The sequence below is a fragment of the Sturnus vulgaris genome, chromosome 13, assembly GCF_052056855.1.
Source record: "Sturnus vulgaris isolate bStuVul1 chromosome 13, bStuVul1.hap1, whole genome shotgun sequence".
Lineage (NCBI taxonomy): Eukaryota > Metazoa > Chordata > Aves > Passeriformes > Sturnidae > Sturnus > Sturnus vulgaris.
In genome coordinates, this window is record NC_142255.1 from 14,683,970 (window position 1) to 14,698,280 (window position 14,311).

At 46.2% G+C, this 14,311-nt stretch overlaps 1 protein-coding gene across 1 annotated transcript in view; it reads left to right on the forward strand.

Annotated features, from left to right (window-relative positions):
• The window catches only part of SLCO3A1 (solute carrier organic anion transporter family member 3A1), a 137,145-nt gene that overhangs the window by 99,161 nt on the left and 23,673 nt on the right, over positions 1 to 14,311 (forward strand). The window contains exons 3-5 of the mRNA XM_014888824.2: positions 789 to 887; positions 5,338 to 5,601; positions 13,998 to 14,162. Of these exons, the coding sequence (XP_014744310.1) occupies positions 789 to 887; positions 5,338 to 5,601; positions 13,998 to 14,162 (528 nt within the window). The remainder of the gene's footprint in view (positions 1 to 788; positions 888 to 5,337; positions 5,602 to 13,997; positions 14,163 to 14,311) is intronic.

Sequence of the window (14,311 nt, forward strand, 5' to 3'; positions counted from 1 at the left end):
TACAAATGTTTTGTGTTATCTTAACTGCTTCTTTTTCTGGATTATCCTCGTGTCCCCCTGCCTTTCTGCCCTGGATAATTGAGAGCTGGCGCTGTGCCTGTAGCATTCCTGTTTCAGGGCCAAAATGGGAGTGAAAATAAATGCTTCTAAATACTGTATTGAAACAAATAAGTAATTTACTTGTAATAGCTCTTCTGCCATTCCACTGGCAATTTCACGCAGGTTTTGCAGAAAGAACAAGCAGTTGTGAGAAGCTGGAAGATCCACACATCATGAATATTGTGTGTCTGATGGGGAGAAGGGCTTCACAGATTTGGAAAAGTGCTCCTACTTCTGTAAAGGGACTTTATCCAGCAGTCTGTGACAACACTTGTTTCGTAGATTTGCTGTCCCTAATGTCTGAAAATTCTGTCTAGCAGGATTTTAGGTGGGGGTGGCAAAGACAGAGCTGCCTGTGAGGAGAAGGCAGGTCTGCTTTACCTTGTGCTGTTGAGTAAGACATCTTTTAGAGCAGCCAGCCGACCAAAACACAGCATATGTCCACTGTGTCTTCTCAGCTCAGTAGAAATCCTTCAGCATTATCACACCTCCATCTGTTCATTTTCCTGAAGAGATATGGAAAAGCAAAACACATTTAGGGTGCTCTTTTGCCTGGAGCATTCAATGCAGAGATGTCCCTATCTATCTGGCATCACGAAGGTAATACCATCTTACAGCAGACAAGCAGAACAACTTGCAATGAATAACCAGAGCCTGGTACTAATCTTCTCTTTTCTCTTTCCTTGTAGGGATCCTGTTTACGATGCTGGTATTTGGACCAGCCTGTGGATTTATCTTGGGCTCGTTCTGTACCAAAATCTATGTGGATGCTGTCTTCATTGACACAAGTAAGGAGAACTGGGTTTGGTTTCAAATCAAATATGCTAAATTTTTTATCATCAGGACAAAAATGTTGATGTTTCACAAGCAGGAAACTGTCTGTCATCCCATCTTCAGTGCCTCATGCATGGATGAGTGTCACTTTTAGAAGGGTTTTAATACTGAGATTCAAAATGTTTCATCACTGTTCTGATAAATAACAGATTTGTAATGGTGAAAATTTGTTCCCTTCTGTGTTTTCTACTATGAGATAAGTTTCATCCCAGCTCTGAAAGGACACTGTGAAACAGCACTGTGGCATTGTCATGCTGGGGTAGCTGTGTCCGGAGCACAGGGTGAAATCTGGGGAGCTGCCCAGGGTGTGGGGGAGCCATCCCGGTTCTGGTGGAGGCACACCAGTAAGATCCCATGGCGTTATTGCTTTTCTCCAAAGCATTAAATGATAATTGCTCACCTTGACTTCACTGGGTTAAAGCAGATTGTTTGCGAATTGTCCTTTTGTTCATTTAGACCAAATTCTGCTTTTGTTGGTGCCTGCACTGTGTGTTCTCAGCCATGAGATGGCAACATGTACAAGGCTGTTCTCTGCTGCTCCCCAGCTCTCTGGCTGCACACAGCAAACCTGATTCTTTTCCCTCTAGGTGCTTTTTCCACAGTTCTCAGCTCCACCGGGACCCACAGACCCTTGTGAGGGGTCCCTTTTTGTCCCTTGGAGGGGAGGGTGTGTTTCAGCCCCTGAATGTTGCAGATGCATTGTCACAGAACGCATTTGGATGGAGTTGAAGCTTGCAGGACTCAGAACAGAATTGTGCAAATCTGCAGAAGTGTTACTGCCTTTTTTTGATCTCGCATGCACATGACAGCTGAAGAAATGTAAATAATATCAAATGAGAAAGAAGTATCTTTTGGGATGGCTGAGACATTTGGCTGCAGTTTGGTCAAAACACCACATGGCCCCTTTTCATTCCTTGGCTTTACCAAAGCCTAGTTTGGCAGAGGAGCTGTTTGAAACCTGTTAGATATTTGACCATTTAGTACAATTTACACTAAAATATGAATGTAAAGAAGAAAATATTTTATCTCCCAGTAGGTGAAGCTGTGGAACTCCTCACCATAAGGTGCTAAAAATCTCCAAATGGATTTCAAAGCAATTGCATAAGTTTATATATGAAAAAATGAACATGACACCAAATCTAGCTTAGAAAGCCCCCTAGCCACAAGAATAATATATGCTGACTTTATTCTTGTAGGCTTTCTGGGCAGCTGCAGCTGGTTAACATCAGAGGCAAGATGCTGACCTAGCTAAAAAAATTAATTTGGTGTCTTCTGGCCATTTTTAACATAAGACATTGCTCAGTATTTACAGCTCAAAAGATCCCAGACAAATACTGAGCCACAGAGAAGAACTGTAGAACATTACTGCTGAGAAGCCTGGAAGGGCTGTGGCTCAGCCACTTTCCAGGGAGGGTGCAGTGCTCCCAGCTCCAGGTCCAGCTGGCTTTGGCCATGGTCAGTCACTGGCGTGCAAAAGCTGGGCACACATGGCCTCTGTTTATTTTTGTATGGGAAAGAGTTTCCACTTTGCAGCTGGCTCTGCCTTGCAGCTTGAGGCAGCAAAAAGAGAACAAGCTCCAGTGGGTTGAGCCTTGTCCTGCTGCCTGTTTTGGGCAGATGTGGGATGCCAGGGCACACTGCTGCACTGCCCATCACCCAGCTGCTATTTTAGGAAGGGAATATGAAAAAGACTCTGATTTGCCTGACTCTTCACGCTGTTGTGTTCCCAACAACCTGAAAAAAATGCACTTCAGGCAGGAGGAAATAACAGTAGAAGTATCCAGTCCCTCCACAACACTATTTTTCAAACTTTATCTGTATTTGAGAGCTACGTGTTATTTTCCCTAAGGAGAAAAGAGTTTCCTTCTGTCTCTGCTTGAGAGACAACTTGATTGCCTCACTTGAGACAGATTTTTCAGAGTGGCAATAACCAGACAGTCACCATGAACAGAGGAGCTTGTTATTCCAGCCATGTGGACCTGGGTGTCCCCCAGGAATCAGCTCCAACACTGGGTACCCCTGTGGCTGTGGCAGCAAGGCAGCTGTTAGAATAACCATTTTTCCTCTCCTGCTGTTTATTTGTATTTCCCCACAGTGACTCCAGACCCTTTTTAGGCCTTACCTCTGCTGAGTGACGGCCTACAGGATACTCTAGCCTTTTATTTTTGTTTTTCTTCCTTTTCTGATTATTTCTGTACTTTCCTGAGCCCATTTGTTTCTGTGGGTGGGTTTCTTTTCCAATATTTAGGACTGTTTCATGCTCCACACTGTCACAGGTGCCCCTAAAGCCCAAATGCCAATCTCTCTTTTGCTGAAGAGGGCTGTGAATTCAAAGCAGAGGGAGCATTGAGCACCTGGGAGAATAGGGTGGTAAGCAGTGTCCTTCTCTGTGCAGGTCTGTGCCAGTAGGTGTGCCAGGTGAGTGTGACACACTGGGACAGGGATACCCAAATCCTCAGTGCCAGCACAGGGACACAGGTATACAGCAGCTTCCAAGAGCTGGCAGAGCCAGAAACAGTAGGGAGTGTGGGAATCCTTAAAATCAGGGGGTTTTGGGAAAGCTGCAAAAAAGCAGGCCTCAGAGACAGCAAACTGCAGTTAGAGCTAAGCAGAAAGCATAAGGTTTGTCAGCAGCAAAGTTGTATGAGATGTAGAAAGCAAGGAAAAATAGAACAATGGTCTGTGTATTAACGCTTGGCTAGAATAAGTCTCTAAGCTGCAGAAAAGTATATCTAGCAAGATATTAGGAAGGTCTAAGCTTAGTAATGGAGCTCTGTGCATTGTATTTTAAGGCTTACAAGTAGGTATTGTATTCGAAATAAACAAGCATTGTTTTAACTAAAGGTATGTGTACTTATAGTGGTTGGATAGAACTATTGGCAATATGTTTTTGCTTTTGTTACTGGTCAAAAAACTTTCAAAGTGTGTTGTAACATCATGTTCTCTGGCTGCTGTCGAGTGCATGAGCTGCTGGCATCTTCCCACTGTCCCAACCATGTAAAGAGATTGATGCTTGAGAGGAAAAAACAATAATAAAGCAGCTCGAGACATGTTCCACAGCAGTCCCATCTCGTTTGTGATTCTGTGCTTAAAACCCCTGGCCAGCATTAGGGAGAAGCTCTGATTACAGGGTGCTGCAGAGGCTGGGTGGACATTTAGATAGAGGAGGTGATGGGAGCTGGCCCTAGGGATCTCTTGGGTGCAGAGGACACTGCACTGGTGGCTCACACACTGCAGCTGTGGGGTGCACTGTGGGCTCCCACCTTGTGTCTGGTGCCCCATGCTGATGCCCAGAGGAGCTGGAACAGAGTAAGGGGAATAAATGGATATTTATTGAGAGGCCTTCAAAGGCCACACCCTGGCAATACCAATCATGGCCCCTGCCTGGATGGCTCCAAGATGGAAGCAAGAAGAGGCCTTGGTCACGAGATCTCACATCTTTATAGGTTTCAGTCCATTTGCATGCAGGAGTCAGCTGTCCAATTAATAGTCTCAAATCATGAAGTTTCATCCTCCTTGCTTGCTTACATGCCCACCCTCCTCTTTTCACATTGTTTATGCTTCGGGCCTGAAGTTTGAAGAAATTGTCCTTGAGTCCTTAGCTGGAATCAGACTGTTTTGTCTTCACCCTCCAAGCACAATGGAAGAGCACATCCAAGCAGAACAGAAAAACTTATTTAAGGCATCATCACCACCCAACAAAGGCCAACAAAAGCCCCAACAACCACCTTGCAGCCCTGTCACGATCTGCCAACGCAGGCGGGGGTCGTGATAGTTCGTTTTTGGATCTCAGAGGTGCAAAAGGCAAATAGCAGGGGACAAATCAGTTTAGTCACAGCAATGCATTTTTATTGAATGCTAGCAACTCAGTTGCAATAGAGGGGAGAGATATAGGAAACGAACTATAGAGAGAAAAAGAGGGGAATGGGGGAATAGCTACCAACAGATGAGACGGACATCCTCGTGGTCCTCAGCCAATAGACAGGTCTTCATCTGTGGGCAGTACTCAAAAGCTTCTCCAGAGGGTCACTTTTATAGTCCTTTTCCAAAGGGAGTGGCTTCTGGCCAAGAGGTGGGAAGAGTTACGGACCATTGTGAGGTGCTCCGAGAGGCAGGTGCAGACTTGCAGAACATGCAGTCTTCAGTTGGTACCATGACAGCACAGTCCAGTGAGCACGACACACCTGCAAACAGTCTTGGCAAGCATCCCCCTCGGCCAGGCCAGAGACTCCTGTCCAAAGACGACCAGGCCAGAACTGGGGTGGGTCCTCGGGGTCTTCTTGCGACGGTCATGAGGCAAATAAGGGAAACTCCAGACTGACTCTTACAAGCCCGCAGGATCATTCACAGCATTGTCTCCCCCTCCCCGTGGCCCAGTTTGACTCGTGTTTGCTCTCTCCGCAGGTAAGCTGGACATAACCCCGGACGACCCCCGGTGGATCGGAGCGTGGTGGGGAGGCTTCCTGCTCTGCGGTGCCTTACTCTTCTTCTCGTCCCTGCCCATGTTCGGGTTCCCGCAGTCGCTGCCGCCGCGGGCGGAGCGCGCTGGGGACAGCGAGCAGGCCATGCTGCCCGACAGGGACTACGAGCGCCCCAAGCCCAGCAACGGCGTCCTGCGGCACCCTCTGGATGGGGACAGCAGCACCACCTGCTTCCAGCAGCTGCGAGGTGAGACACCCGGCGGGTTCAGGCTCAGCGGGTCCTCTGTCCCGCCAAAAAGTCACCCGCGAAATCAGTGACCTGACCTTTCAGCTTCTAATTCATTATCGCTGGTGCCGTCCGCATCTGAGAGATTTTGTTGTCTTTGTGACTTGAAAGCATTGCGTTGGTTTTTTTTAAGCTTCATAAATGCATGATGGTCCTAAGGAGTTGCTAAAACAATGAAGGGGAGTACAGCTGCCAGAGAAATTTGGGAGCATGTCCTGCTCCCCTCTACCTCCCAAAACAGAGAGCAAGCCAGCAAGGGCACGTAAAAGAGGAGAGCTCCCAGCACCTGAGTTTCAGCTTAGTGCAATCCTGATACAAAGCAATGAGTGCTGGGCATCACCACAGCTCTTAAACTGAAAAGGGAAGAGGAAGATACCAGCCAGAATAGCAGCAAAATGGCAGGACAGAGTATGATTTGTAGAAAATTGGAGAGAAAGCCTCACATCACATCCTGCAGTGATGGAAATGGAGGTGTCTCTAATTAAAGTCAGCTGAGGATCCAGCATTTCATGGGAGAGTGTGGGCAGATATCCTTTCTCTAGGCTGTACTGGAAAATCCTTCATCTGAGAGGGTGTTTCTGTAGCTGCTTCTCACTCCCTATTGCTGTGGTAGAGCAGGTTTCATTACTGCCTGATGCATTTAGATAAATGAGGACAAAATCACTTACTCCCTGTGCAGTCACCTTAATTGGGAGTTGAGTGAAATGCAGGTGGGAAGGAAAAAAGACTTTGGGGAAAAAAGTGTTGTCTAAATATATAAAAATGCCTTGAATAGTAGATGTGGTTGCTCATTAAGGGAAGGTCAAGGTGAAATTTTGACTTGATGAGGAAATTCAGAGGAAAGGTAAATGGATAAATTTTTTGAAACTCAGTCAGTAAAATTAATTTCTTTATCCTTTCATCCTTGTTGCAAGGATTTTCTCTTGCATGGGCTTTTCCCATTATTTGTCCATATGGATAGGTCTGTGGCTTTTGTTGTGTACACATCTTAGTGTCTGCTTCTGGCCACTAAGCTTTTGGAGTGGGCACTGGAACAAAGTTTGCAGGTTATCATACAGAAAAGTGAAAGAATATGATGTATACGTGCTGCATGGAGGGGCAGCAGTTCAGCCTGAGGATGGTGCTGACCATCTTGCACACAGGAAGGCCATGGGGGGGTTCACTGAGCATCTGTTGCTCATTGAAGTAGAGAAATTAAACTGCCACATCCATATGCTTCAAGTATTGATTACATCAGGAGGCACCACAGGCCTCCACATTAGCCCTCTCACTGCAGGTAACCCCATTTTGGATCAGTCACTATTCCAGGAGCCTCTTTCTAGATGGACTTTGAAATAAAATTTACGTCACATCAAATAAGACAAGCAATGACCTTTTTAGTTATTCCTTTGAGGCTGTCACAGACGACACAGTGTTGGTAGCTGACATCTCCTTTCAAGTCCTTTGCCACTGTTGTCACAGTCAGAATGTGGTCAAGAGTCATGTTGCTGAAGAGAGGCAAACACACCTCATCATTCCTGATGAGCAGTGTTTCAGGTGATGGTTTAATCTTTCTGTGGGTATACAGTACTTTGGTAGCAGCTGAAATATCTGTATGTATTCCTTTGTGGCAGGTCCTGGTCTCCTTAATCTATTTGTTAAATCTCTTTTGGAGAAAGTTAAGACTATTTAGACTTTTTCCTAGGGTAAAAAAGGCTCTTAATTATATACAGAGGTTAAAAATACATATATGCATGTATAGTCATGTCTTCTGTCCTAATATGACCTTGGATTTTGCATGAATTTGTGAGGCTGAACAGAATCCATGGAATCATAAAATGGTATGAGTTGGAAGAGACCTTAAAGATCATCTACTTCCAACCCCCTGCCATGGGCAGGGACACCTTCCACTAGACCAGCTTGTTCGTAGCTCCATCCATTCTGGCCCTGAGCACTTCCAGGGATGGGACAACCACAGCTTTTCTGGGCTACAGCAGAGGATTTGCCTGTACAGGGGATAGGGACTGGAGATGCTCCTTGGGGTTTGGATGGCCATAACTCTGACTCATTTTTAGCAAGTGTTGTCTCTGCAGCTTGTTCCTGCTGTAAGTCCATGTCTGCATGGAGGTGTGGATTGTCCATCTCTTGTGCAGGTGTGGGGAGGAAGAGCTGTTTCTCTGGATTGATAATGCAAACACATCCTTAGAGGATGAAATGCTTCTTTTTGGCTACTGAAGTAGCTTTATTATTTTATCTTACATTTTTTCCCCAGCCTTGCAGTGACTGCCACAAGAGAAAGGACATGTTAGGAGAGGGAGCAGGGCAGTGTCAGCTGGGGACATGCTCTGAGCTGGGTCATGGCTGTCAGCTAGAGACATGGCATGGCTGGCACGTGGGAGGATGCTCCAGACACCACAAGATCTGCTGAAAGTCAGTGAGGTGGAGGGCTGGCTGAGTTTCCTTGGCTTTCTCTTGCCTTAGCACGCAAAAAAAAGCCAGGACTAATATAAAAGGAACATGCTCATAGTATCGATCTTTTACATCTCTGTCAAAGTCTAAGCAGGAGGGAGGGCCCAGCTTTTGGGAAGCCTTGGCATCTCTTCCTGTGGGGTATTTTCATGCCAGGAAAGAAGCAAACTTAAGAGGAGCTCTAAACTTGAAATGGAAGTGGTGCCTTTGAACAGCACGAGGTGACGAGGCAATCAAAGGCAGTGGAGGCAGCAGGGGCTCTGCACAGGGGCACTGCAGCTCAGGCAGGAAAGCTTTGGGACAGTCCTGGGAGCTGCTTCCCATGCCTAAACTGGCACGTGGATGCTGCACCGCTTTGCCTGATTAGTATTTCAGTTCAGCAAAGCAAATCCATTTGGGAGCACAGAGAAGTGAAGGATTAACAGCAGTGGAAGTCTGAATAAATGCTGCCATTGCTCTTTGCTCCTGCCTGGCAGGGTTGTTCCAGCCCTGTGCTCTCCCTGTGTTCTGTGAGAGCACTTCAGGCAAGGGCTGGGCAGTCCCTGCTCTTCTGGGGGGCACAGCTTTGCTTTCCTACCTCTGCTCTGCCTTGGGGACCTCTCTGCTCCTCGGGGCCAGGGAAGATGCTCGGCTGGGTCAGGGCACCTGTGCCCTCTGCTCGAGTCTGTCCAGCATCTGCCCTCTCACTCGCTGCCTCTGACACACCACCTGCTCTGGGACGTGCTTGGAAATAGTTCATTAAAACCCTTCTTTTTTTTTTCCGCACAGAAATGTCACATCTATTGAATGGAGCGGCCAGTTCTGATGAAATTTGATTTCAGAATGCTTCCTCGGCATGATCTTTAACACCTCTCTGAAACATTCTGCTCTAAATGCATTCTGTTTTGCAATGATTTAAACCAGAAATTCGTTACATTCTGCCGCTCTGTCTAGCAAGAGAGATTAAAACTCTAAAAGGATTGAAATTGATATGGAATCCTCCAGATTTGGAAAGAGAAACTCATTCACAAGGAATTAAAAGAAAACTCACTGTGGAATTAAATGAATTTCAGAACTGCAAATTCCCTAGATTTGGAAACATTTTGGTTTCTTTCCAGGTTAATTTTCAAGAGTGTAGGAGAGCTGGGATGTACAGCTGACAGCTGCCTTGTCTTCTGTTCAGTTCCGTCCTGCTCTGTGTGCCAATCTGCTGAATACCTGGGGAGAGAGCCACTCTGAATCTGGGATTTCTCTCCCAAAAATTGCTCCCTGGGGGCAGACACATAGTGCTAAGCTAAAAGCTCCCAGCTGTGCAGGGAGGGCCTGGACCATGGGGAGCCTGTAATCCTCAGTGGGAGTTCATAGGATTGGGCAGGATTAAAGACTAGCAAGAGCAGTTTTTAACTCCTGACTTCTCATGACTGATAGTGACAACCTTTTGGAGAGGGCTCCATCTATATCTTCATTCACAGCCACAGTGGTGAGGGTTTGGCTCAGGTTTAGACTTTAATGCTTTTTTAGATTTGGGTCTTGTCCCCCCTGCAAACACCTTAAAGGCTTGCTGAGAAATCCAAGTCTTAGGTGGTGATCATAAAAGGCATCAGGTCCCATCAGTCTTTGAGTTTCCTTTGGATTGTGTTTCATGAGGGTGCAGATATTTTTGTCAGGTTTTTCTTGGCTGTTTCCAAGCCAGCATCTTCTTGTCAGCACCATTAAAAAATTCAGAAAGGCCTTCAACTGGCACACCTCAGGGCCAAAGCAGGCAGAGCCTGTTTCCAAAAAATGCTTTTCTGTGACTTCTGTGTCACAGGTGAGGGAGGTTTATGTCCTCCTCTCAAGTAGAGAAGATGATGGACTAGAAGGACCTGATTTCCATGCTTATGTTACTGCTGCTTCAGGCTTCTATCTTTTCAGGAGGGCTTTTTAGATTTATGTGTCATCCTTTTCACTCATATCCTTTTTGATAATTTTGCTAAGGCCCTGTGGAACTTCAGCATACTAAACTCACCTGAGATATCTTCAGCACCTCATGCCTTACTCCATATTCTCTTTTACAGAGGCTACCTCTTTCCAGAATGTGTTTTATTCTTGCTGTCTGTGCTGTTTTCTTCATCCCTTTTTCCTCGAGCCAGGTGGAGATTTTACCTTTTGTTTTCTCTTCAGACCTGAGGCTTGCTGCAGACACAGGTAGTAGAAAGTCGTACTTTGGCTCAATACTACATTTTTCCTTTCCCTCACCACACTGTCCTAGGTGGACTGGGCTGTAAACCTCCCTCTAATTTATTACTTAGCTTTCTGTGTTCTTCATCTTTACTGCAAATTGAAAACATGTCTCTGTAGGGTGCTCCAACCAGAAACAGGGGCCTTGGTGATTGTAATGTTCCAAACAATTCATTTCAAGCACCAACGTGATGATTATAGTTTGTCGTTTCTGGAGAGTAGTTAAACCTCGTGTAATGAGGTTGCCAATTATCCCCGGTACTCCCCGATGTGCAGTGACAAATCAGAGCTACTTGGTGTACATAAGTGTGTGCATTTGTCAAGCCCCTGGCTGTCACCCACAGAGCCCCACGGAGGGAGGCAGGGAGGGTGTTCTGGTGCCTTGGCACGGGTATTGCTGGAGTGTGGAAGAGTTGGGAGGTCACGGGTTGTTGGGGAAGCTTTGGGACATCCACCCAGGTTCCTCTCAGCCTGTGGATGATCCTGTGACCAACACTGCACACGGATGGTGTGAAGAGTTGGGATTGAAGTGGTTCAGCAGTGAGAAGAGGTGTTGTGTTCTCCTCAGGGCAGTGGGATTTGTTTTCCTGCCGCCGTTTCTGGAGCGCATCGCGTGCGTCAGGATGAGGATGGTAAATGAGCTCGTCCTGCTGGGAGTGGGAGGCTGAGTCTGTGCCGTGTCTGCTGCAGCTTGTGCGTTCTCCAAGTAGAATTCTGAGACTCTTTGGACTCTAAAAGACTTTTCCCACTTTGAAAATGTACTTCAGCTGAGATTTACAGCTGCAAAGGGCTGCTCCAAAGTGTTCAGGTAACCTTTGGGCCCGTAAGGTGCAGGGTAACATTTACCATGACTTCTGCTGAGTTGGCTGCAGTGGAGAAGCACCATCCCTAGCTGTTCCCCAGGGCTTCACTGTCCCCCATCAGGCATTTCTATTCCCACTCCATACCCAGCACCATATGCCAGGCAGCTGAAAGCATGTCGCTCTAGTCCATTGAGAGATTTTTAAACTTCACTGCTGACTTTTTACCTTTTTCCCAGAGGTATTTCACCCCAAGAATTGAGACAGATAAGGCAGCAGCCAGTGTCAAATGATTGATCTTAACAAATGGCAGTAGCAAGATGAAAGGATATTTTCAATTCTATAGGGAACCTCCTGTCATTTCCCTTAGAAGATGAAAGAGAACAAGCTGGCCCTGGCTGAGGAGATGGTGGAGGCTGCCAGACACTGCTTGAGTTGTCTGTGCACTCTTTGCACTGGTTTTGTGTCACGCCTGCCTGCTGGTACAGAGTCCTGTTGCAGTGATCAAACATGCAGCAGAGGACAGGATCTGTCCCAGAAAACTCACAGGAAGGAGAAGCAATGATCATGGAATCACGGAATCACAGAAAGATTGGGGTTGGAAGGAACCTTAAAGATAATTTTTTTCCAGACACGTCACCATGGACAAGGACACCTTTCACTAGACCAGGTTGCTCAAAGCCTTGTCCAGTCTGGCCTTGAACACTTCCAGGGGCATCCACAGCTTCTCTGGGCAACGTGTTCCAGTGTGTCACACCCTCACTGGAAAGATTTTCTTCCTTATATCCAATGTAATCCCTCTCTCTTTCATTTTAAAGCCATTACTTGTTGTCCTGTCACTACAAATCCATGTCAAAAGTCCCTCTCCAGCTCTCCTGTAGCCCTTTAGGTGATGAAGTCCTGTGACTTGTAGCCCAGCACAGCCAGGCAAGGCACTTATGAGGGGTTCCTCTCTTGTGTGAGATGCTACAATAACTCTGCAAATTTTTTGTTGTCCACCCCAAACACAGAAGATTTATTTTGACCTTGGTAGTGCGTGATGGTTGGGTGCCAACTTCAGAAATAAATGTCTGTGATCTTTAACTCCCTCCTGCAAAAGGCAGGCTGTCATCACTATTGTTGGGTGGATAAAGTTAGAGCTAGACCTTAGTGTCTTTGGATTTAAATTGGCACAAAGCTACATCTCAAGGAATCCATTAATCTTGAACAAACTGAACTCCTGAGGCACAACAGTCATTAATACCTTAAATATGGCTTTTCAAGCTCAGTACTGCCAAGTCCACCTTTGCGGTTTCTGTATTTTTCCTGGCAAGAAGGGGAAATTCTGTAGGTGGCCACCAAAGAATTGAAGGAAGCAGCAGGTGGTTTCTGAAATTTATCCATGTCTGAATTCCCCCATCCCCATTCCTCCCACACAGTCTTTTTTTCCTCTTTTTTCTTTTTATTTTTCCCCCTGTTCTGCTAAAAATTGCTATGCCTCCTGCACCTTAATTATGTTCAGGAAGCAGGAATTTTATACAGCTTAGAAAAATGTTTCTGATCTAAAGAGACCAGAAACTGTGGAGTGACCTCTTCCATAAAGGTTAGATCAAACCTAATTATTACCCCTTTTTCCACTGTCCCCAAAAAAGAGCCAAGGACACCCAAGCAGATCCTTGACAAAGAGCTGAGCATTCTCTGCTGAGGCCAGTGCAAAAAAATCCCTGAGGGAGAATATAAACCAGCACCAGAGAAACATCATCTGCCAGCCCCTGGTACACCGCTGGGAATGTGGGGGATGGATTTTCAAAATGCAAATAGGGGTCCACTGAGGCTTCACTACACTACATCAAGGTAATTTTCAAACTTAATGATTTTCACATTTAATTCAGGGAGAAATTAGTCATCAGGTATTGAGACAAAGCAAGGCTCTCTTCTGTACTGGGATGCTCTTCTCTTCAAGCTGTGTTATCTCGACAATAATTAAAACGTTCACTGGAGTAGAAAACGTGAGATCTGATTCATTAGTCAGATTTCCCTTTGTAGGGTAACTCTTGTTTGCTTATGGGAAATTGAGATGGGCTTGGAGGAGTGAGGACTCTGGACATTGATGATTTAGGAGGGGAGAGCCAAGGGATCATGAATCCAGAGCTGCATGTGTGTGTCCCACACAGTGAACAGCTCAGCACCTCCTCTTCCACCCTCTTGAGGATGGGAAGGTCTACATGGAAGGTGTTGGGTGGCTGGAGAAGCTTTAGGTTGTGGGAACACACAGACTGACAAGCCTGTCCCAGGCAGGAGGATCCTTGTGCCATGGGTATCCATGGGCCAGGCTAAGGCAGAGAGTTTCAGCTTGCTGAAAACACCCACATGTGCTGCAAGAAGGTGACCATCAGTGAGTGAGCCAGTTTGGAATAGGAAAATGAAGCAAATCTGGATGGCAGGAGAAGGAAAAAGCCAGATGTGAGCTGGGATAGTTTGTGTCTGAAAGCTTGCAAGAATTTATGCTGAATACAGCACTCATGGTACCCATTGGCTGGCTGAGCTTTGTTCATGGGGAGCATGAACAAAGAGAAAGGAGAAACAGAAAGGAGAAGGGGAAGAAAGAGCACACCAGGTTTTGATTGACTTCGCTATGGAGGAAACAAAAAGCAATATTGAAAATTTTTCTCATTCTTCCAATTTTCATAATCATCTGTAAGAGTAAACAATCACAAATAATTTCTTTTTGCACCTTCTTGGTTCTTTAATCTTTAGATGGCACTGTTTGGGTGTTTTCACTTTGTTCTGGTGTTCCCACATTTCAAGCAGCTCGTCTGTGCATAACAGGAAATTACTCCTGATGTGAAGTGAGTTTGCCTTTCCACAGAGGAGAAAGCACCTCAAGTAAAGTCTGCACAAAAACACCTCTCCCTTTCTCCTGTGTTGCAGTGATCCCCAAAGTGACTAAGCACCTGCTCTCCAACCCCGTGTTCACCTGCATCATCCTGGCAGCGTGCATGGAGATCGCGGTGGTGGCCGGCTTCGCTGCCTTCCTGGGCAAGTACCTGGAGCAGCAGTTCAACCTCACCACCTCATCTGCCAACCAGCTCCTGGGTGAGTAACCACGGGGACACCAACCCTCCAGCACCCAAGGGTATTTAAAAGCCTTCAGCATGGCTGGTAACTGCTGCCAGTCTCGCCGGTTAGGCTGCCCAAAAAGTGACTTTTCCGACACGTGGAAATGTGTCTGTGAATAAGAATTG